This window comes from Chanodichthys erythropterus, chromosome 3, assembly GCF_024489055.1.
Source record: "Chanodichthys erythropterus isolate Z2021 chromosome 3, ASM2448905v1, whole genome shotgun sequence".
Classification (NCBI taxonomy): domain Eukaryota; kingdom Metazoa; phylum Chordata; class Actinopteri; order Cypriniformes; family Xenocyprididae; genus Chanodichthys; species Chanodichthys erythropterus.
Window position 1 is genome coordinate 58,770,230 of NC_090223.1, and position 21,918 is coordinate 58,792,147.

The 21,918-nt window shown below is 37.2% G+C and overlaps 1 protein-coding gene and 1 pseudogene across 1 annotated transcript; both read left to right on the forward strand.

The window, feature by feature from the left end:
• Positions 1-4,971: 4,971 nt before the first annotated feature.
• Positions 4,972-21,918, forward strand: part of LOC137006055 (zinc finger protein 721-like) — a 970,851-nt pseudogene continuing 953,904 nt past the window's right edge.
• Positions 18,222-20,960, forward strand: LOC137014040 (zinc finger protein 271-like). Its single transcript, XM_067378145.1, has 2 exons — positions 18,222-18,279; positions 19,873-20,960. Exons 1-2 carry the CDS (start codon positions 18,222-18,224, stop codon positions 20,958-20,960), a joined length of 1,146 nt encoding a protein of 381 aa, XP_067234246.1.

The window sequence follows — 21,918 nt, forward strand, 5'->3', positions numbered from 1 at the left end:
ATCTTTTAGTCCGATGTCTGCAAGAAGGCACTCTGTTTCTTGACCTTCGTCTGACTCGTGTTCTGCAGGTTGATCTAGTTCCTGTTGGCCTACCTAAGCATATATATTTTGTTTGTCATTACCAAGGCAACACTATTTAGAGTGATACTAACTTGAATACACACTGTGTATTATTATTATTATTATTGTACTTCACCATTATGAAAAGTAAACATAAATTCAGAATGGTTTTACAGTAAATATGTGTCTCTCTAGTAATACCATGGTTAACCAGTTTAAACATGGTCCCTTGATTACTGTTGTTATACAAATGGAAGTAAACCACTATGAACATGGTTTCATTACATCAAAACTTCACTTTATTTTGTTACTTTTCGTAAGGGAAGCTTAACAAATAAAAAGGACACATACAATGATCTTGTTCACATACCTCAGTTGGATATGGAAAAACCGTAGGCACAGCTGATGGTTTAACTTTAAGTCGTACGTTATCCTCTGTTGGGTATATAAAGTCATCAGGGGAAAAATGATCGCTGCAGACCCTCAACAACTTTAGCCTGTTAACTGTTGTGTTGATATCCAGCCGAAGAGCAATCAACCATAACTTCAGGCGATCAGGCTCAGAAGTTGGGAACATGTGAAAAGTCACCACGCCCGAATGAGTTTGTGCGAGAGAACGTAATCTTTTCGTTTTCAGTCGTTTTGAACAATCCGGATAAGCGCAAGTGCGTACCATTTTGATTAGCTGTCTGTACTTACATTGACTGTGAACTGTATAAACAATGAGTGACGTATACACGCGACAGAGATCACTTCCGGCGCTTGCGCAAACTACGCTACAGTACGTACAAACCTCACACTGGATGTCGTGCGCATGCTCAAGGCAATTGGACATTGTGGTGTTTTAGAGGTAAAAAAATGATATAAATACTGTTCCGTTTCTCACAAAAACCGATCGTTTCGTGTCTTAGGACATCAATGTGTCGTCACGAGCCGCAGGATTTAATTTGGATTTGTCTGTGCATGTTTTATGGACTCTTTTAGATGAAGTTCCCATTGACTTCTATTATAAAACTGACAGACCTCAACGGTTGAAGTTAAAAATCATCATTTGTGTTCTACTGAAGAAACAAAGTCACCTACATCTTGGATGCCCTGGGGGTAAGCAGATAAACATCCAATTTTCATTTTTGGGTGAACTATCCCTTTAAGGTACCATAACCCTAAACAACACTTTAAGTAGGAATGATCTGTATGACAGTTTTTAATAAAAACTCACAAAACTCTCTCTCTCACACACACACACACACACACACACACACACACACTTGCACACAGTTAACAACACATTTACTGAACCCATCTGTGCTGGATTTAGAGTTTATGTGAACTCTATAGTGTCTTTGTATCAGATTTAGTATCAGAAAACTTAAAGATGCACACCCAAGATAAATTAATTACATTCATGTCACACAAACATCTGTTCACGGCAACATAAATGTCTTTTATATGCTGGTGGGAGGTAAAACACCCTAATATTAAACAGCCGAAGCAATGATACACTTAGGGTCAGGTTCAGGTTAATATTTTATGAATATCTTCGGGTTCGGGTTTGTAACAGAAAAACTATTTATATGTAGTTAAGGTTTGCATGTTGTCTGTTGTGTTGAGACCGAAAGAGTGCACAAGAGCGGGAGGCATTTAGATTTCTGTATTTGTGCTCACTTTGTCTGAACAGATATACAGCATTTAAGCATTCATTTGCAGGGTTGATTGCTTACTTTGCTCCATAACACTATATATCATGAGTAATAATCACACAACAATTATATTCTTATGAATAATCATTTATTAATAAAAATATTGAAATAATTGTATTTATAAAACTTTTTATTCTATCACTTTCAGTGTGGTTTGAATGAAGTCTGAGTTTTGCAGTGATAGTCCCTAAGACTGTCCCTAACTTATTTTCATTTGAGAAGCACAGGCGAACATTGCACTTGATACAGAGTATTTGTGTATCCATTATTGCAGTGTCTACAGCGTCCTCTCTTCGTCTTTACTGGGAAATGTGCAATCATGTCTTTGCGTACATCCAGTGGATGGTGGTCCGATGGCATCTTGGCATTCTGAAATGGAAAAAGTGAAAAATAAAATAAGTGAATAATACATATGGGTCTTATATTGTAGTAGATAAACTGAAAGAATAGACAGGGCGGTAGACCATGTGTTGAGGGTAGAGATCTAAGTATTATCCATCAAAGTATTATAATTTCAATGCAAATGCTAATCAAAATTCCACTACTACATTCAAACAATACTGTCTGGCTGGCCTATTATCTCTCTACTTATCATACTAAAAGAACACATCGATCCCCCCAGAGCACTTGCAGGTTCATGTTCAAAACCATTCACACCTGTCTCTGAACAATGCAATGCAACAGGCATTCAGAGCCTGTTTTTCTTTCTCCTAATGCTATAAAGTGCTACTGGGCAATATTCATAAAAAAATCTCAGGATCATTTAGAAGTTAATAAACTACAAAGATACAGGGAGTTTCAGATACTGCTCTAGATGATGGAGTTTCAAATTCCACATACAATTTATTCCTGTGTTTAATTATGGTTTAATTAAGCTGATGGATATGCTTTATTTGTAGGGCAACTTTATGATTTGAAACGATTAGTTTGTCTTTTTAAATGGAGTAGGCTAGTCATCCTGTCAATATGGCGGATAAATGACGTCTGATTCATATTCTCTATAATGTCAGAAACAGAATATACCGCATGGACATAGAACAGGTATAGTTATGAATTTTGCATAATAGGTCCCCTTTAAAGCCTTGCAAGATAACTTTTTACACATTTTATACCCACTTTTAGACTCAAATTAATTTGTTCATATTATATATATATACTTTGACCTTTAATGCACTTCTGTGATTGTGTTTCAGTTTGGACTGACCCATGAATGAACTCATACAACCCTTTCAATACGTTTGTTTGTATCATATTTGTCACTGTTTTAATTTTAAAACTAATATTATCTGGTACAACAGTCGCACTTCTGCGATTGTAGCGTCTGAACAGGACTTTTATTTTGGAGTGCGGACATGACGTCATAAGACTGCGCCGCGCTCCTGCATCTGCTGCAGAAAGGTTTGTTTTAAGAATTTATGATAGATACAGTTCAATGAATTGCAAATATCTTTTTTTTTTTTTTTTAACAAACGATGTGAAATTAGTTAATTTACTCTTTAATATATTTATCTAAGTGTAATGAAGGATATTAGTGTGAGTAAAGCATATCCACTGATGAGAAACAGTAAACCTGCGTCTCATTTCTCTCTTTATGGGGCGGTTTCCCAGACATTAAGCCTAGTCCTAGAATAAAATGGCCCTTTAAACCACATTAACAGAAATATGTTTTCTCTGTCATGGTTTAAAATAGTCATAGACTTAGTTTAGTCCAGAGTTTAATAAACTGATTTCCTGGAGGAAGACTAGAGCTACTCCACTGTTACATAAAACACTTAGACTAAAAGTTAAGACACTAATGTTTTTCTTGAAGAGTGGTCCTAATTCTTTAAAGTCTGTTACATAAATAGGTAGATTGTTGTAATTTAAATTGGAAAAATAACATTGATTACCCCTTGATTAACTGCAAGATGGTCAAACTAGTTCTTAAGACACAGTCTTAATATAGTGACTAAGTTTATGCAACTGCAGCAGGACTAAACTGAGGCTTAAATTAAACCTACCAGGAAGAGGTTTAACTTCAGATTATTATTATTGTTTCATAGAAGACGTATCTGTGTGTGTGTGTGTGTGTGTGTGTGTGTGTGTGTCTCTATCTCTCTCTCTCTCTCTCTCATATCTATATATATGTATATATATATATATATATATATATATATATATATATATATATATATATATATATATATATATATATATATATATATAATATAATATAATATATGCATCTATTTAAAAATTATTTATTACAAACAATTTCCAAGCATTACTTTTTTTCACAGCTGATGTATTTTGCTTGATTTAAAAGAACTCTCTTGTTTGGTAAAGGTTTTTTTTTTTTGGATTGCAGTCTTTTTCTGCTGCAATTGTTTTCCTTGGATTTGCTTCTCGGTTTCATGCAATTTTAAGATTTTCTTGGTTCATTCCATGTTTTCTAGGCAGCCTCTCTCATGCTAATTCAGATTAGCACAGTTGGTTTTAAATTAATCTGGTTTATTTTAATTCAGGACTCCATAGTCCAGGTTTTAGTAATCTGCACTTAATCTGTGTTTCAGGAAGCCATTTTTTAAGCCATGATGAACTATTCTAGATTAAGGCCTATCCTGTCTTAATTTAAACCCTTTCTGGGAAATCGCCTCTATATATCATAAATCAGTTTATTATGAACTCGAGTTCAGTCTCTGGAGAGTAATGATGAAGAAACTGAACTTTTCAACTCCGAGTCAATTGAATCAAACACTGATAAATGATTCAGTGAATCACGACTCATGCTGCTCAAACAGTGAACATGAACGACAACAACAAACACTAACAAACAAACTAATCATGTTTTCATCAAAGAGTAATGAATTATAGATTATATTTAAATGATTAAATACCAAATATAGATCATAAATGTCTAAATATGAAGTGTTTATTATAGTGTTAGTTTTACATTTATGCATTACATTTACATTTATGCATTTGGCAGACACTTATCCAAAGTGACTTACATTGCATTATACTACACATTTGTATCTGAGTATGTGCAAACCCTGGGATTGAACCCATGACCTTGGCATTGCTAGTGCCATGCTCTTACCACTGAGCTACAGGAAAGCCTAGATAGTTTTGAGTGCTTTTTGTCTAAACCATTAACTTAATTACTTAACGTTACTTAATAACATTATTCTTTTCTTAAAGATGGCGTTCATTAAAGAGGAGAGTGAAGACATGAAGATTGAGTTTATTAAAGAGGAGTTTGAAGAAATAAAGATTGTAGAAACATTCAGTGTGAAACATGAAGAAACTGAGGAACAAACAGGTTGGTTTTATTCCACAGCTGAACTCATTTGATCATTATTAAAAATGTCCAGCTCTACAGAAATAGAGAATATTTTGTGCAACGTTAAACCTAACATCTACTTCTGAATAGAGAAAAATAAAGTTTTTCTGTTCATGCTCAAAAGTGTTGTACTATCATTTTAACATACCTGAACATAGCAGTAATTGAACATTAAAGTAATAATTCACCCAAAAATGAAAATTATCCCATGATTAACTCACCCTCAAGCTTCCTTAAGTGTAAATGACATTCTTCTTTCAGGCGAATACAATTATTGACCTTATTCTGAAGAAGACAATAATATGATGAAGGTGTTTACATGAGTTGCTTTTAGAATATTCAGTGCTTCCCACAGGTTTGAAACATACTTGCGGTGGTAGCCGGGTGAAAAATCCTCCTGTTACCCACGGCACAAAAATGGTCTAGTACATGTGACAAACAAATAATGTGTGATTTTTGAACAGTATTTTTATTTATTGAAATTAATTTTATTACATAGATTTCGCAAGATTAATGGTTAAATTGGCTTCGGCCAGACGTATAAAGAGCTCTCTAATTTGGTCAAGATGTTCGGACCAAGAAGCGTTAAACAAAACAACATCGTCTAAGTAAGCCTCGCACCCTGACAACCCAGACAGTACTCTATTTACTAATCATTGAAATGTGGCGGGAGCATTTCGGACCCCAAAAGGCATAACAGTGTACTGCAGGAACCTGTCAGGTGTAACAAAAGCAGACAATTCCTTAGCACGAGAGGTCAATGGCACTTGCCAATAACCCTTCAGAAGGTCGAATTTACTGACGAATTCTGCAGAGCTAACATGATCAACACAATCAACAATTCTAGGTAAGGGGTAGCAATCAGGTTTTGTCAGAGAATTAAGCTTCCTGTAGTCAGTCTAAAAACGATATGTATTATCAGGTTTATTCACTAAAATACATGGTGAACTCCAAGAACTAAAACGGTTCTGCCAGGTTATGAGCGAGTAAATAATCAACCTCCTTCTGAAGTAATTCCCATTTAATAGGATTTACTCGATGCGCATGTTGTTTTACCGGTTGAGCTGTACCGACATCAATATCATGCTCGATGATATGAGTTCGGGTGGGGACTTCTGAAAAAAGAGAGGGGAAAGAACTTACCAATTTCATTATGTCAGTCTTTTCCGACTCAGACAAATTAGACAAATGGCAAGACAAATTATAAAAAATTTCAGAATTGTTAAGTCGTCCCTCCACTACCCCTCAAAAAGGACCGTTCATCTCTTCCATAGCTACTGGACCTGACTGTCCCACCATCTCTTCAGATATTTCTGAAGTGCTCTGACCAGCAACTGCAGTAGTGGACACAACATCAACAAATAACGAAGTCACAGGAGTCACATAAGATTTCAATACGGCGGTATCATTCTCATGTGTTTAAAAACATCAAAAGCAGACGCAGCAGAGACGGATTCATTAGATGACAAAGTGGAGTTTCAACAGTTTTCACAATCATTTCTAACTCAAGCTTTCTCAACTGAAACAGTCTTTCTTCCCTTTCTTTTTCAAACTGCAGCTCCAATTTTCGCATCTCTAACTGTTGTTGTAATCTCTTCACCTCAACCTCTCTCTCCAACTCTTTCTCTTTCAAAGCACAAACATCACGCTCTGCGCGAAGCTTCTCCACATCAACACATAGCTGCTTTTCTTGCAAAGACATGTCACTAAACTTTACATTTCTGTCAGCATCAAAAAGAGGAGACGTTAAAGACTTCTTGTCGTTACTTGTCACCTCCACGCCAAAACGCTCTGCAATCTGCAACAATTCTTCCTTTGTGCATCTCTCCAGTAATATTTCTGAAGGAAACGCGAAGAAATCTTTGACTACCGAAGGCATTTTTAGTACACTAGAAGTTAGGCTAACAAACAAAACACATGTGAGAACGCCACTATAAACTACAACATTGAAACTACAAATCCCATAAGCCTCTTCGCCAGGGATCGTCGCAGCATAACACGCTCAAATTGCAAACCCCGCCCAGTTACAAGATAGATGCAAACTTACCACAAGTCATTATCATCTCCATACTCTTTGGCAGGCATTACAAACAACACAGATGCAGAACACAGCAAACAATGTCACCTTAAATGAAAATGAGAGACTTCAGTTCCTAACTACACCCTAAATGAAACTAACTAAACCTACCTAGTTCTTGAAGGTGTACCGGGCTCGAAGCGGCATTTAAACGCAAAAATCTGGGACAATTGGTACATTTAAACCAAAAGCCCGAAGTGTACCCCCGACAGAGATTTAAAACCTCCGCCAGAATAACCTTTAAAAATAAGAAAGGCAAAATAACAAACAAAAATAACAAATAGTGTCCCGATGGAAGGATTACTTACAACCCATCTGAGAACACACTAAATAACTGAAGTCTGCTCATTTGCACAGGTGAACACTGAAAACATCAAACACTTACTTACACATGTAGTGATCCGTGACGAGCCCCCAATTTTAGGTTACGACCAGCTCGTTTCAAGCCACAACATAAAAAAGGGATGACACTCCACCGTGCAATCAATATAAATTAATTTATTGATTTAACAAACATAACAATAATCAAAAATAACAAACATAAGTCTAGGGAAAAAATAAAGTATCAAAGGAAATAACAGTAACTAAGTCTTAAAGCTACAAGATATAAGAAATGTATAACTAAAGAAAGAGAGCGAGATGTCAAGAGCAACTCCTGGGAGAACCACCCCACCAAGAGAGCTAACCTCAATAAACAACCCTGAGTCCTTATATATTCTACACCCCTGATCACTATTAATTAATTAATCAATTGGAAGCGACACAGAACTCCCGCAGTCTGCCACCAACAGGTTGGGAGGACACTCCGGGTCGTCACAAAATTTATATAATTAATAGTATATGTGTTAAATAATGTTCTTAGCCTTTTCTTCCTGTGGGGGAGACTTCAATAATTTACTATGAATTAAATGGAAACCAAATTAAATACAATTTATTGTGTAACCAAAATACCAATAATGCCCAAAAGAAAAAGAAAAAACTTAACGTGTGACTTTTAATTATAAACAAGCCCGAAATACACTGGGACTCTTATTTTGAAAAGTCTGTACTATTGCAGGCTGATCCTTCAGATACTTACAACCATATAAAACATTTTATTTAAAGACCATAAAGTAGACATTGTAATAATTCATCAACGAAGTGGTAGACCACGTAAAATCACAGAGCGGGGTCAGCGCATGCTGAGGTGTACAGTGCACAGAAGTTGCCAACTTTCTGGAGAGTCAATAGCTACAGACCTCAAAATTTCCTGTGGCCTTCAGATTATCTCAAGAACAGTGTGTCGAGAGCTTCATGGAATGGGTTTCCATGGCCGAGCAGCTGCATCCAAGCCTTACATCACCAAGTGCAATGCAAAGAGTCGGATGCAGTGGTGTAAAGCACGCCGCCACTGGACTCTAGAGCAGTGGAGATGTGTTCTCTGGAGTGATGAATCACACTTCTCTATCTGGCAACCCGATGTATGAGTCTTGCCTGAATGCATTGTGCCAAGTGTGTAAAGTTTGGTGGAGGGGGGATTATGGTGTGGGGTTGTTTTTCAGGGGTTGGGCTTGAACCCTTAGTTCCAGTGAAAGGAACTCTTAATGCTTCAGCATACCAAGAAATTTTGGACAATTTTATGCTCCCAACTTTGTGGGAACAGTTTTGGGATGGCCCCTTCCTGTTCCAACATGACTGCGCACCAGTGCACAAAGTAAGGTCCATAAAGACATGGATGATTGAGTTTGGTGTGGAGGAACTTGACTGGCCTGACCTCAACCCAATAGAACACCTTTGGGATGAATTAGAGTGGAGACTGTGAGGTCAGGCACTGCTGTTGGCAAGAAGGCCTGGCTCACAGTCTCCACTCTAATTCATCCCAAAGGTGTTCTAAATGTGCTTCTAGAAGAATGGTCAAAAATTCCCATTAACATACCCCTAAACCTTGTGGAAAGCCTTCCCAGAAGAGTTGAAGCTGTTATAGATGCAAAGGGTGGGCCAACTCCATATTAAACCCTACGGATTAAGAATGGGATCTCATTAATGTTCATGTGCACTCAAAGACAGGTGTCCCAAAACTTTTGGCAATATCATTGAAGTCTTTGAAGTTTAATGGAGCCTGTTGTCAGAAAATGCACACTCGCAGGATTTTCTAACTTTTACAGGTAAAAGTATAACTGTAAAATGTAATTTGCGTGCTGTGGAAAACACATCTCATAAGCATTATTTTTTTTTTTAAAAAGTTGCCAGCCACCACCACCATTTTATGATTTTCACAAAACTTTTGTTTGATTTTGTATGAATCAAGCTTTTTTTATTATTATTTTTTTAAAATAAAGACCACGTCTGGATCAAATTCATAATCACGTCCATCAAGGGTGTACTTGCACTAGGTGATCGAAAACGGGCCGAGCACTTTTGACCCCCTAAGTCTGATTCGTTTGACTTGTGTGATTGCTCAGTACTGTTCCCTGGACCGCTTGAAGAGGCACGGTTGGATTAGGATTAGGCTTGGTATGGATGTAGTGAGATGCCTGACCCTGCCAGAGTACAGAAAGGTTACTACTTATGTGCGTGTGCTATGTCTGACATAATTACAACAACAAATATCTTCTACAACTAACAGTACAATTTTCAATGAATTAATTAAACTATATTTAGGTTTATAATGGGTCCAGTTGTCACCTTATTGATGAACAGGATTAGTAGTTTGCAATTAAAGCTGCAATTTCCTCCATCAATGTCAACAATCTTTTAACAAGCTCATGATCTTAACCAGATGTGAAAAATACAGAAGAGATACAGAATGTACAGTGGTGGGTCCCTTTGGACCAGGTTTAAAAACCACTGGTATATTGAGTAAAAGATCTTTAGACGGGATGGCCAACTCGGGTCCTGGAGGGACACTATTCTGCAGTGTTAAGCTCCATCCCTGATCAAACACACATGCAAAATTTAAGCCAACCACAAAATTTAACCCCAAGTCTCTGCAAGACGGTGGTCCTCAAGAACCAAAGCTGCACATCCCTGATCCATAGGGTAGGATATAGATAAGGGGTGTCCAACCCTGCTCCTGGAGAGCTACCGTCCTGCAGACTTCAGTTTCAACCCTACTCCTACACTCCTGTCTGTAATTATCAAGCTGAACACCCTGATTATCTGGTTCAGGTGTGTTTGATTGGGGTTGGAGCTGAAATCTGTAGGATTGTAGCTCTCCATGAGCAGGGTTGGACACCCCTGGTATAGATCATACATGTTGTTGGTTTTGATACTTTAAATGTTTAAATTATTTTATGTCTGTTTTTGCCCTAGACCTGATGACACTGAAAGAGACGAGTCATGAACTTAATGAAAGGCAAGAAGAGAAAAAAAATTATGATAAACATAATAATTTCATGACTGGGGAAAGAGCGACACATGCTAAAAAGTCTTCCTCAGGAAAAAGAGCTCAAAAGACAGGAACTGAAAGTTATTTCACCTGCCAACAGTGTGGAAAAAGTTTTAAACAACATAGACTCCTTAAAGTCCACTTGAGAGTTCACACTAGAGAGAGTCCCATCACTTGCCAACAGTGTGGAAAGAGTTTCACACGTGAAGACTACCTTAAAGTCCACATGAGGATTCATACTGGAGAAAAGCCTTACACTTGTCAACAGTGTGGAAAGAGTTTCAGTCAAAAAGGAAACCTTATAGACCACATGAGAATTCACACTGGAGAGAAACCTTTTACCTGCCAACAATGTGGACAGAGTTTCAGTCAAAAAGGAAGTCTTAAAGTCCACATGAGAATTCACACTGGAGAAAAGCCTCACACTTGCCAACAGTGTGGAAAGAGTTTCCCTGTAAAAGGAAGACTTATAGTCCACATGAGAATTCACACTGGAGAAAGCCCATTCATCTGCCAACAGTGTGGACAGAGATACAAAGAAAAAGGAAAACTTGTAATCCACATGAGAATTCACACTGGAGTAAAGCCTCACACCTGCCAACAGTGTGGAAAGAGTTTCAGTAGAAAAGGAAGTCTTACAGCCCACATGAATATTCACACTGGAGAGAAGCCATACACATGTGATCAGTGTGGAAAGAGTTTCACACATAAATTGACCCTTTATAACCACATGAATATTCATACCGAAGAGAAGCCATTCATGTGTGATAAGTGTGGTAAGAGTTTCAGATTAAAAGGTAACCTTAAGAGCCACACAAAGATTCACTTGAAAGAGAAGTCTTTTAGAAGTCGTCACTGTGAAAACCTAAAAACAATACTTGAATAAAAGTTCAGATACCTTATCTGCCTCATCTCCTAAATCAAATACCTTTGATTCACAACTACCTGCTAATGTACTCACATTCATGTAAAGTAGCCTTGTTGACATGTTTGGGTGGGTAAAGGCAAACATACAAGATAAAATACCTTCAATGCCTTCTTAACAGCAGGAACTGCTGCAAAAAATGTAGTGGAGTAAAGTACATTTACTTCAAAAATGTTGTCAAGTAGAGAGTAAAAGTTGCTAATATCTTTGATACAAAGTAGGCAAGAAGATACTTAAGTACAGTAACTAATTACATTTACTCAAATACTTGACACTACTGGGAAATAGTTTAAGGAAAACTATGAGAATCATGTAATAACTCACACCAGAGAGTTCTCATGTCTTCAGTGTGAGAAGAGCATCCCATATCAAAAAGACCTGTGCCTCTCAAGAATAGTCTTAAGCTTTGACTTAAGTGTCAAAGAATTCCTGAGCACTGTCTCGCACTTTTAGATGCAAAGACGCGTTCTGTGTGAATGGCCCCTAAGAGTGTAGGAAGAGGCAGGACTTCAGATTCTAGACAGCATTTTCTTGGACCAAAGATTTGACAAGAAACAAGTGAGATGTGATGTCACGAAAATCCGAAACAGCGTGCAAGCACCTCTGTTCTACATGCCTTTTCTTTCTGCAGCTGCAGTTGGAAAATAAAAGAGCATAATCTCTAATGAGCAGATTTCTTGCGCCGTTGTTTCAACATCCCTTTGCACATGGATGAACGGCACAGTGAGTGCGTGCAATGTCTGGGCAAGTCCCACACAGAAGCCACGCTCACTGAAATGACCTGCTCTTATTGCGAGAGCATGAGTGTAGCCTCATTGTGCTTGCGGACAACATTCTTTTCAGAATGCGGCTCTGTCCCTCGTGCCCTTACATTTTTCTTCCTCCCAGGAGACCTCTCAAACCCATCCTCGACCTCAGATATTTGAATCAGGCCCTGATAAAGCGCTCATTCAAGATGATTGCTTTGAAACAGATCTTCTTGCAAATTTGCCAAGGAGATTTGTTCTTTTCTCTGGGCTATCTCTGGTTCCCTACACTTTTACGAAGTGCATTGATGCGTCTCTCTCCCCTCAGATGGGAGTATGCATACTCTACTAACTCTACAACCGGCTTATGGCCCAGTCAGAGGTAGAGCTAGTGTTACACAGAACCCTCCTCCTCAACCACTTAGAGTGCTTGGGGCTCAGGGTCAATTTTCCCAAGAGCTCATTATCTCCCAGCCAACGGGTCTCCTTCCTGGGTATAATTCTTGACTCAACCCGCATGAAGGCTGTAATCTAGCCAGAGCAATCCCTTACAGAGGATGCTAGGTCTAATGAGCTCAGCATCACCAGCCCGGCAGTTGTGTCTGCTTCATATGCGCACTGCAGTTCTGGCCTCGAGTCCCGCCCCTAGCCTGGCAGCTGAGAGCAGCACACATCCAGGGCGTATTGAACACAGGGGTGTACATGCTGTCTTGGAGCAACCTTCCCACAGAGGAATGGTCGCTTCACCCCCTTATAGTCTAGGGAAATGGGGACCTCTTCGCCTCACAAGACAGCTATCATTGCGCAACTTATTTTTCAAAGACCAGGGATGTGCTGGCCCACATTTGGCCTAGCCAAAGAAAATGCTATTTTTAAAAAATGTATAAGAACATAGTTAAGTGCATACATTTCTGTGATTCATTTGGCAAAAAGGTTTTGCTGACTATGTATTTTATGATCTAAGACAAGTGCAACTCTGGCATTGTGTATCTTTTTTTATACTTCTTGTTAGCAGCTTTTTCAGCGTCGGGCCAAACCATTGTCTTTGCTTTCCCGTTCCATTCCGTGCCGGTCCAAGCCGACCTGTACGAATATGGTTCCGTTTTCCACTGTGGGGCTGATAACGGTGCTCTTCAGTCGTTGCCTTAGTAACAAGATTTTACACACAATATGCTATGTAAATAGTGACCACGTTATGTAGGATAATCAGTTATTTCTTTTAATTGTATGATTAATTTGTGTTCATGTTGCTTAAATATCATGTTTAGAAACTGGCAGCCAGACAACAGACAAGTGACTGTTTCTGATTGATGTCGCCTCTACTCGCATTCTAGCAGTAGCCTACGGTTCGGCACGGTTGGCTAATTCCAATGACTACGGTGACTATATTATGACTATACTATGAGCACCTGTTGCAAGCCCTTCTCAGTGCGTGGCTCAAATGCTCTGTTGCCCCCCTTAGTAGCACGGCGTGGTTATATTGTCCTTGTAGCGTCTTACCTTAGAAAGAAAAACAACGCAGTATAAGTGTAGTATCGAAAGGTAAAGTACTTGTTTAATAATGTAACCTTTGTTCCTTTAGATACGGAACGAGTACTGCATACTTTGCCGCGCTACTCGCGGGGCGCCTAATGCCGTTGCTTCAATCAGAATAAAATCTGCTTAAATAGCCCGATTCTCCGCCCATCTTGGTTTGATTACTTTATCTTCACAAACCAATGGCCATGGGAGTTTCACTGCGCAATTGAAAAAAAGCTTCAGTAATCAGAGAAAAAGGAGTTTTCCCCCTGTAGCATTTTGTTTTAGAAAGACAAATGACACAGTACTTGTTCCGTATCTAAGGGAACCAAGGTTACATTAGCAACCGAGTACTTTCATTGTGTAGTTACTATCTTTACTTCAAAAACCAAAGTAAAACAATGGTTCTTTTGTAGTTACTATAGTTTTACTACAAAAACAATAATTAATTATTAAAGTTTTGTTTTGTTTTGTTTTGTTTTGTTTATTAAGATCCCCATTAGCCACTGAAACAACAGCAGCTATTCTTCCTGGGGTCTCCTCCATATTCATTACATGTTTTACTTATATTTTTTACACCATTCACACAACTGCACACACACTAACAGTATACAAGACATAAAATAGTTCATAGCAGCTCAATGCAAAAGAAAAGAAAACTCAAAAACAGCTCATTTTCTGGTATCATTATACACTACAATACATATTCGCATTGTTATATAATTACAACAAAACTAAATCATTAGATTCAACTTCAATCTTCCTAAAAAAAGTGACAGCTGACATGAAGTAGTCAATAAAGTATAAAATGTTTTTGTCCTTCAAAATATTTTAATACTATAAAACATAGATAAAAGAATATTGCTCTGAGTGTATGACCGTGATTCATGTGCATATTCAGTCAGTGTGGAATCGCATGTCAAGTTCTGAGAGAGATATTCAGTCCATTATAAATTCGAGAGTAGTCCAAATGGTTTGCAAAGGCATTTTACCAATTCATAATTTGAAACACAATTTAAGTGTCAGAACTTTGTTGAAAGTTGCAGAGCTGTTTAACTGTATATACGAAGCGAAGCAAGCTTTTTTCTTGAATATCCACAACACAACAAATTGCTCGCCACTACAGCAACAGTATACTGACGTGAGCAAGTGGAGGCGGGGCTAATTTGCATATTGATTGATCCGTGTATATTAAATGAGGCAAGGGTGTAGAGTTACATTCAAGCTATTTTAAAGCTGCAGTCCGCAATTTTTCCTCTTTGTCGCCATCTCTGTTTGAAACGTGATTGCAGTCATATGCAGAACAGTTATCTGTACGTGTGTTGTGCCTCGGCACAGCTCGTCAGCGCGGATGAATCTAATGTTTGGTGCACGGGTGTGAATACTGTATTTCAGAATCACAGATTCTACGTCTTGAAAGTATGACCAATATAAGAATTTTCACTGGAAAATATCATCATCTGACCAACTGAGGATTGAGGATGATGATTAAATCTAACGATCACTTAGCTCTGATCATGCCAAACCGTGCAAATTATTATTACTCTTATATTGTTCTCAAATTGTTAATGTTAACAACATCAGCATTGCGTGACTGTGTATTTAGTTTGTATTAGTGTTACCTGTAGATTTTAATTTCTGTATCCACTCCACAGTCCAAAGTCTTTTGCTTTTGACAACGGGTGAATCTCCAGTTGTCACTGATGATTGTCATTTGGACCTTTCTGGATTACAATCCGCCATTAAAATGATAAATTTAATTATTTCAGCTGCTGTGAGAAAAGGCTATAAATGATCCGCTACCGGCAGCATCCTCACATGATATAACTGACTAGCCTCTCGACGGGACTCCTCCTTTTCTGTTTACAGACGTGACGTTATGACGCACAGAGGAACTGCTGCATGCTTGAATTTCCAGCAGAAATCCACCATGTCACTCTTATTATAAAGCATTATTACAAGCTTACCGTTGTGAATCAAGACAAGATAATTAGATAGTTTTGAATACTGGCTGGTTATATACTTGCTTTTTAACTAAAAAAGTTGAAATATTTTTTAAAATATGTCATTTTGGTGATCAAAGATGAGTTTTAAGGGAAAAAATAATTGAATACAGGGGGACTTTAAAACTAAATGTTTTGTTTTTATTTGGTAAAATGTTTACACTGAGTGATTCTGATACATTATGGTTTGGTCTGTTCAAATAAAAATATTTCTTCTTTTCTCACTGTGATGGAGTGTGATCGGAGGAGGCCTGATATGAAACGTCAAAAAACACTCCTGGGGAGTTTACATTTATGTCAAAATTCAAAATTAACAAAGCTCATATTATTCCCAGATAACCGGTACAACATAAATATTACAAAAATAAACAATTGTCAGTCGCTGTGTCTTTTTATCATTCAGCTTTAACCCTGTGATTATTCAGGTAGGGTCGGGATAGTCAGATCTGCCTCAATCATAAAGTTCTCACTCGCTGCAGCTGAAGATCTTCAGGAATGGAGAAAACTCTCTTCTGCTTCTTCTGTCTTGAGGTTCAGTTTAAGTAAAGCTCTCTCTCATTGGTTGTTGATACATCACATGATCATCCAGACGGGATGCTGACAGTGGTGGGAAGTTTAACTTTACACAGAATAGCTCATGATGGCAGCTGTTATTAGTCCAGCTTGTGAAAGAAAAAGAAAAAAAGTTTTCAGAAATATAAACCAAAATGGGAGTCTGTGGAGTAAAAGGCTTCCACAGATGCTGAACTGCATTAAGTGTAGAAGGATAAATGATCGAGGGACGAGTAACAGCATCACCAATATTGCTGGATAAAGCTAGATTGTAAAGTTTAAGATGATTTAAGTTTTGTATCTTAACTGCTTTGTATCGTATCCAATAAAATAAGTATTTTTATTGTTAAAACCACCTCCTGTGAGGCTCACGTGAGAGTGCGCACACACACACACCTCAATTACATTTAGTTCACACTTTAATTCATCCTCTCTAATCTACATGTAGCCTATACTGGTGATTATACTGGATTTAATACAGATCATTGCTTTGATATCTCAAATATGTGTTTATTCTATATTATGACGATAACCCTACTTTGTGCTGCTCTTTATTTCGAAAGGTTTTGTGATCATTGTCTCTTCTGATCAAATTTCACTACTGCAATCAATGTACTTATTATTAGAAAACCAAACTTTCAGTTCATATCTATCACATTGCTGAAGTTATTTAGCAGCAGTGGTTGATGAAGATGAGTGTCATTAGTGTGTTTTTGTATTATTGGTGTTTTATGTCATGTTGTGAGAAATAACAGTATTGTCTTTCACTAGAGCAGTTTATAGGATTTTCTCATACATGTTGACTCCAATAATGTGTTTCGATAAGCAAACACTCAGAATAAAGTGTGATGATCTGCTAATGATCTGAATGTCTTGTTAAATGAGTGTTGATAGTCAGAGGATCATCAGCAGATTATCTCACATTATTTCATGTCAATAGTTCCTGTTTTCACCTCATTTATTATTTTGATGTCTTCAGATCTGCTGTAAATTGACACTTAAAGCTCATTTCATTGCTGTCAACAGACTGAGGGGATTTGTGGACCTCAAATATGAACAATTATTTTGTCTTTATGCTTTTAACTGTTTTTCTTACAGTTCTTTACTACTTTTCTAGATATCTGTCAATATTTAAATGGAAAAACAGAATAAAGTTCTGAATTAGCATCAGTTGCTAGTTTATGGGTGAAGTACAAAAAGGGGTTAATATAGCACAAAAATTAATTAATTAAAGAAAGAAAGAAAAAGAAATACAACTTTTCAGGCATATTTAGAACGAGAATCACTTGATGACATTCAAACACTATACTGAAGGATCACAGTGAAGCCCAAAATACTCTTTAATTGTCATTTTAAATCTTTATACCTTATACCACTTTCATTCAAACCACTAGCTTTCACCAATTTGTCAGCAAGAAGTTTTCAATCATTTAAAATATAATTAAATTTAGTATTCTCTTACTCTTTTATATATTTTTATTAAGAACAGGTCAAAATAACTGATTCCTTTTTGCATTAAATATATCTGTTACACTAAATGATAATGGGACATCAAAACATTTTGTTTTCACAAAAGTACTTTAAAACATTAAACAGACATATTTCATTTAGTGAATTTTCTATGTAAAATCGCTTTTGTCCATTTCATTTGATGCAGACACTACAGTTTAATCTCTGGACTTTAACCCCATAAAAACAAACACAGTAAATGATTTATTTTTAATTTAGGCAGATCAGCTCCAACCAATCTGCAGTTCAGTCAACAAAGCCCCGCCCACTGCAATTCACTTAATGAAGCTCCTCCCATTGCTATTACATCACAAGTAAAGCTCCTCATACTGCAATCACATTATCAGTAAAGCTCCTCCCACAGCAGTTAATCAATAAATGCTGGGATATTCCCATCAGATGAGCACTGAAGCATCAGGAAGAGCTGAAAACTGCAAAGAACATGAGTGATCCAGAACCCTGCAGAATGAAACACACTAAAGATACTGAAGAACAAAGAGGTTGGTGTTTATTCTTCATTCATTCATGATGCTGAACAACATTCATGTTAGAAAGATTCAAGCACTTCTGCACATTTAGACAGTTAAACTATGAAATTAAACAATGTTCTTTTCTAACAAAAGCTCAGTAAAGGGAGGTTTGAGAAACTTTCATATTGATTGTCAACATCAGATCAATCTAATATAATATATATATATTTATTTTACATTTTCATACCTGGTTCACAATTTGCAATTGTGTTACCAGAATTTAGCCATTTTCAATATAGTTTACAACATTATTATTTTAGGAATAAACTGTAAAACCAAAATGTATGAAGTAAATGAACTTTCCAGAATGGCTGACAGGGTTGTGAGTGTAACTTGAGCAAAATCTCTTCTTACAGTAACTTTGGTAACAGGGTTGATGAATGCATTCATTCATGTGTGTAAAAACTGAGAAAATGGATTGAGATTATTTTCTTGTCCTCCCATCATGCTGTAGAAAAGAGCCCAGATGATGTCACTTCCTGTGTGTTTTTGAAAGGAGGAAAATCATGTCAGAAGTAACAGGGTTGAGTGAATCATGTAGGACACTGATGATAACACATTTAAAGATGCAGTCAGTCTAGACTTTGAGCATGTGAACTTTCTACAGGCGCTGAAATGATCCTGATATGTCACACTCCGTGAATCTCTTTTAAAAACATAAATAATAATCATTTCAAACTTTTAAAATATTCAATCTACTCCACTTTACTGCAAACTTCACTTGATCTTGTGTTTCTGGTGTCCCACATTCACATGTGTATGAATGGAAAGAGAAGTCTACTGTGAACGGCCCTTAATAATTACACAGTTCTTGGGAAAATAAATTAAATGTCAACTTAACCTAAAAGTTGATGTCAAAATATGGCTGTTAATATCACATTAGATCATTTGGAAACAGTCCTCTCTTATAACAGATCACTAATGTTACATTTCCTGTAAAGCTGCTTAGAAACGTTATGTATTTAATGTATTGTATTTAACATAAATATATTTTATTACATGTGAAAATTGTAGAATTTTATAAAAACTAAGACATAGATTTTAAAAGCAATTTAAAATGCAAAAATAGGTTAAGTTTATTAGAACAATGGTTTTGAAATTTCAGCCTATATGCAGTCGTTGTGTACTACAGCCATATATTGGCTATTGATATTGCTGTTTTGATGTTTTTATACAATCATATGTCAGTCAAATTACCACAATTTTAGGTTTTGGCTGCCTGAACTTGCTGGAATATTTTTTTTTTTTACTTAAGTAAAGTAATATATCATAAAAATAAGTTTATAAAAAATAAGTTACATAAAAAAATATACCTCAGTCAGGTATACATTTCTTATGCTTAGATTTATGCTTTGAGCAATTGATGCTATGTATTTATTTTTAAATTGTCTTCTAATTGTCTAATTGTGTAATAGGCATGACACATTTTTACCTGTCAAATAAAATGTTATACTTGATTCATTCTGGACTCTGCATCAAAATGATCTTACTATTTTAAAGCAGTTGTTTATCACAACAAGTCTTTTATGACCTTTCACTTCATGACTTTTTCTTTCATTTCAGAGCTGATGGAAGTGAAGGAGGAGAGTGAAGAACTGAGTGAAGTGGAGGAGGAACATCATGACAAACCTGGAGAAAAACCTTTGAGTCGCTCAAAGACTAAAAAGACATTTTTAAAGAAAAGAAGAGCCAAGAAATCTACAACCTGCACTCAGTGTGGAAAGAGTTTCACAACCAAACAGAGTCTTTATGTTCACATGAGAGTTCATACAGGAGAGAAGCCGTTCACATGTGATCAGTGTGGAAAGAGTTTCAAACAAAAAGGACATCTTAAGAATCACAAGAGAGTTCATACAGGAGAGAAGCCATTCACATGTGATCAATGTGGGAAGAGCTGCACGCGATCATCAAGCCTTAAAGAACACATGAGGATCCACACCGGAGCGAGACCATTCACATGTGATCAGTGTGACAAAACATTTTGTGGGGAATCAGCCTTCAAGAAACACCTTCAAGTTCATACAAAGGAGAAGCCACATTCATGTTCTGTGTGTGGAAAGAGTTTTTCACAGCTGCAATGTTTATATAAACATGAGAATATACATACAGGTGTGAGAGAGTACATGTGCTTTCAGTGTGAGAAGACTTTTACTACAGCAAACCAATTAAAACTGCACCAGATAATTCACAATGGAGAAAAACCTTACAAGTGTTCACACTGTGACAAGAGATTCAGTGTGTCATCACATCTGAAAACACATGAGAGGATTCACAATGGAGAAAAACCTTACATGTGTTCACACTGTGACAAGAGATTCAGTGTGTCATCATCTCTGAAAACACATGAGAGGATCCACAACAGAGAGAAACCTTACAAGTGTTCACAGTGTGACAAGAGATTCAGTCAGTCATCAAATCTGAAAACACATAAGAGGATCCACACTGGAGAAAAACCTTACAAGTGTTCACAGTGTGACAAGAGATTCAGTCAGTTAGCACATCTGAAAACACATGAGAAGATCCACAGCAGAGAGAAGCAGCACACGTGTGATCAGTGTGGAAAGAGTTTCACTATTAAAAATCAGCTGAAGATACACATGAAGATCCATGCAGTGGAGAAACTACATCACAACACTTTGCAATCACAATAAGTAGTTCATCTTTGTGCTGAGCAACAGTGTCTCTTCTGTCTAACTCAGGGGAAGGCAAGTTCGGTCCTAGAGAGCCGCTGTCCTGCGGAGTTTAACTCCAACCCTGAAAAAAAAAAAAAAAAAAAAACTCACCTGCCTATAGCCTTAGTAATCCTGAAGAGCTTGATTAGCTTGTTCAGGTGTGTTTGATTAAGGTTAAGAGTTTAGGAGCTAAACTCTGCAGGACAGCGGCTCTCTAGGACCGAACTTGCCTACCCCTGGTCTAAGTTTGACAGTCAGATCTCTCCACCTATAGTTGGTGCTGTTGCTCTGTGTCTGCTGTTGAATTATCCAGGTTGTGAATTAGGAGTGGCCCCTGATGTGATTGTGAAGCACTTACGGTGTACAGTAGTACATAGTAAAGTGCTTCATAAATGCCTAATTTATTTGTAGTTAGCCATTTCTCAATATGCGTTCTTGTCTGTGTTCTTGTGAAACATCATCAGTTGCTGCCAAAGTTCTGTTCCAATTCAAATTTCACATCTAGCCAAGTTCAGTTCAAATCCCCGGATGTGTTGTCGATCCGTCCCTTTCATCGAGGATGCATCGAGAGGTGACTTGTGCGGACTTGAGACAGCCAGGTATCCCAGAGTGTATTGCGTACTAACCAGCAAGCATCCATAGTAAAGCAGAAAACCTGTGTAATTCAAACATAATACAGTTATTAAGTCATGATATGTAGTATTAAGAGTTTTCAGGCAAGAATATACTGGTTTAAAGCTCAAATTTGTGGTTTATTTTTAAAAGTAGTGCCTATTTGGAGTTTGGGTGCTCAGCGCTCATGTACCCCCCCGAGAACAGCCTAACTTCGGCTAATCCTTCTGACATTTGCCACTGGTTCTGATATTTCTGTAGTGGTTAAACATGAGATATAATTAATCTTTTGTAATTCTAACAGTTGATCTTTGGTCTCATGAAC